Genomic DNA, 1638 nt, shown 5'->3' on the forward strand with positions numbered 1-1638 from the left:
GGTGAGAAGTGACAGTTATGATGTAATGACCTGTTTAGAAGCCTCTTTTCATTGGGAGCTGGGGCTCCAAAAGGTCAAAGCCCAAAGTCTTTGGTAGCTTAGTCACCATCACAAACTCTAGGCCTGGCTCAGTGATTGGCCCACTGGAGATACTCAAGAAATATTTGTTGAGCAATAAAGTTAGCGGCCCAAGGTGCAAGAAGAATTATGAAAGGAAACACATTTTTAGAGCAAGGGGGTAGGAAATAACGTAGGAGGGATGATAAAAGACGTAAAAAGAAAAAGACTACTAGATATGACAGTTGGTAATGGATAACACAGGACATTTTAAAATTTTTTCTAAAAATAAATCTTTTTGGAAACCCTGGGTGGCGCAGCAGTTTAGCACCTGCCTCAGGGCACGATCCTGGAGACCCGGGATCGAATCCCACGTCGGGCTCCCGGTGCATGGAGCCTGCTTCTCCCTCTGCCTGTGTCTCTGCCTCTCTCTCTCTCTGTGTGTGTGACTATCATAAATAAATAAAAATTTAAAAAAATAAAAAAATAAAAATAAGTCTTTTTAAAAATTTGAAGTAAAACAATCATACAGAAAGCATATATCATACATGTGTAGTTTAATGAATTATCAGAGATTGTAACCACCTTCCAGGTCAAAACCCGAATAGTCCCAGCTCATCCAGAGCTCCCGTCATACCCTCTTCTCAGCCGTTAATCCCCATATCTAAAGGAAACCACTATCCTGACTTCTAGCATGATAGGTTAGTTTTATCCATTTTGAGTTTTTTTTTTTTTTTTAAGAAAAAACCCAGGACTTGATTATTTTCATTACAAAGGACAGATCTTCGCAGGAGGGAGCAAATTCTGACGGTGCAGAGGAAGCTGCTACTTGCCAGTGATGAGCAGGTTCCACAGGACCACGATGATTGAGTCCCCACATAGGAACATCTTGGAGATGTAGTGGTCCTTGTTGACTGGCTTGGACTTCTCCTTGCCCTTGCTGCTCTTGGGTACCTTGGTCCACATCTCCTTCACATTCTCCAGCACCATGTTGCAGTGCCTGTTGAAGGCCTTCACACGGCCCAGGAGCTTCTTGTTGCAGCAGTTAATAAGCACCTGGGTGTTGTTCTTGACTGACTGTGTGAGCACAGAGAGCGGACCTGTGTTAAACTCTTCCTCCTCCCGCTTCTGCAGCTCCTTTGGGGTCATCTCACTCTTGGGCTTGTTGAGGAGGCTCATGGTGGTACAGGCTGCATTCCAGGTCAGTTCTGTCTTCCCCGTGTTGCTCCTGCCTCTCCCATTTTGAGCTTTATAGAGTCACACACTATATATTTAGTTGTGTCTGTCTTCCTTTGTTCAAAATCATGTTTGTGAAATTCATCTGTGTTTTGCATGGAACAGTAATTGTTCATATTCATTGCTGCATAGTATTCCATATACCTACCTACACTTATTTATCTGCTCTTTTTCAGAAAAAATTTTTTTAAAGATTTTTATTTATTCATTTGAAAGAGCATGTGCAAGTGAGAGCATGACTAGGAGGGAGGGTCAGAGGGAGAGGGAGAGGCAGACTGCCTGCTGAGCAGGGAGCCCAATATGGGGCTCAATCCCAGGACCCTGGGATCATGACCTGGGCCAAAA

At 43.5% G+C, this 1638-nt stretch overlaps 1 protein-coding gene across 1 annotated transcript; it reads right to left on the minus strand.

The window, feature by feature from the left end:
- Positions 1-882: 882 nt before the first annotated feature.
- Positions 883-1236, minus strand: LOC129495772 (small nuclear ribonucleoprotein Sm D2-like). Its single transcript, XM_055303482.1, has one exon. It carries the CDS (start codon positions 1234-1236, stop codon positions 883-885), a length of 354 nt encoding a protein of 117 aa, XP_055159457.1.
- Positions 1237-1638: the final 402 nt, after the last annotated feature.

The sequence above is a fragment of the Nyctereutes procyonoides genome, unplaced genomic scaffold (genome assembly GCF_905146905.1).
Source record: "Nyctereutes procyonoides isolate TBG_1078 unplaced genomic scaffold, NYPRO_anot_genome, whole genome shotgun sequence".
Taxonomy (NCBI): Eukaryota; Metazoa; Chordata; class Mammalia; order Carnivora; family Canidae; genus Nyctereutes; species Nyctereutes procyonoides.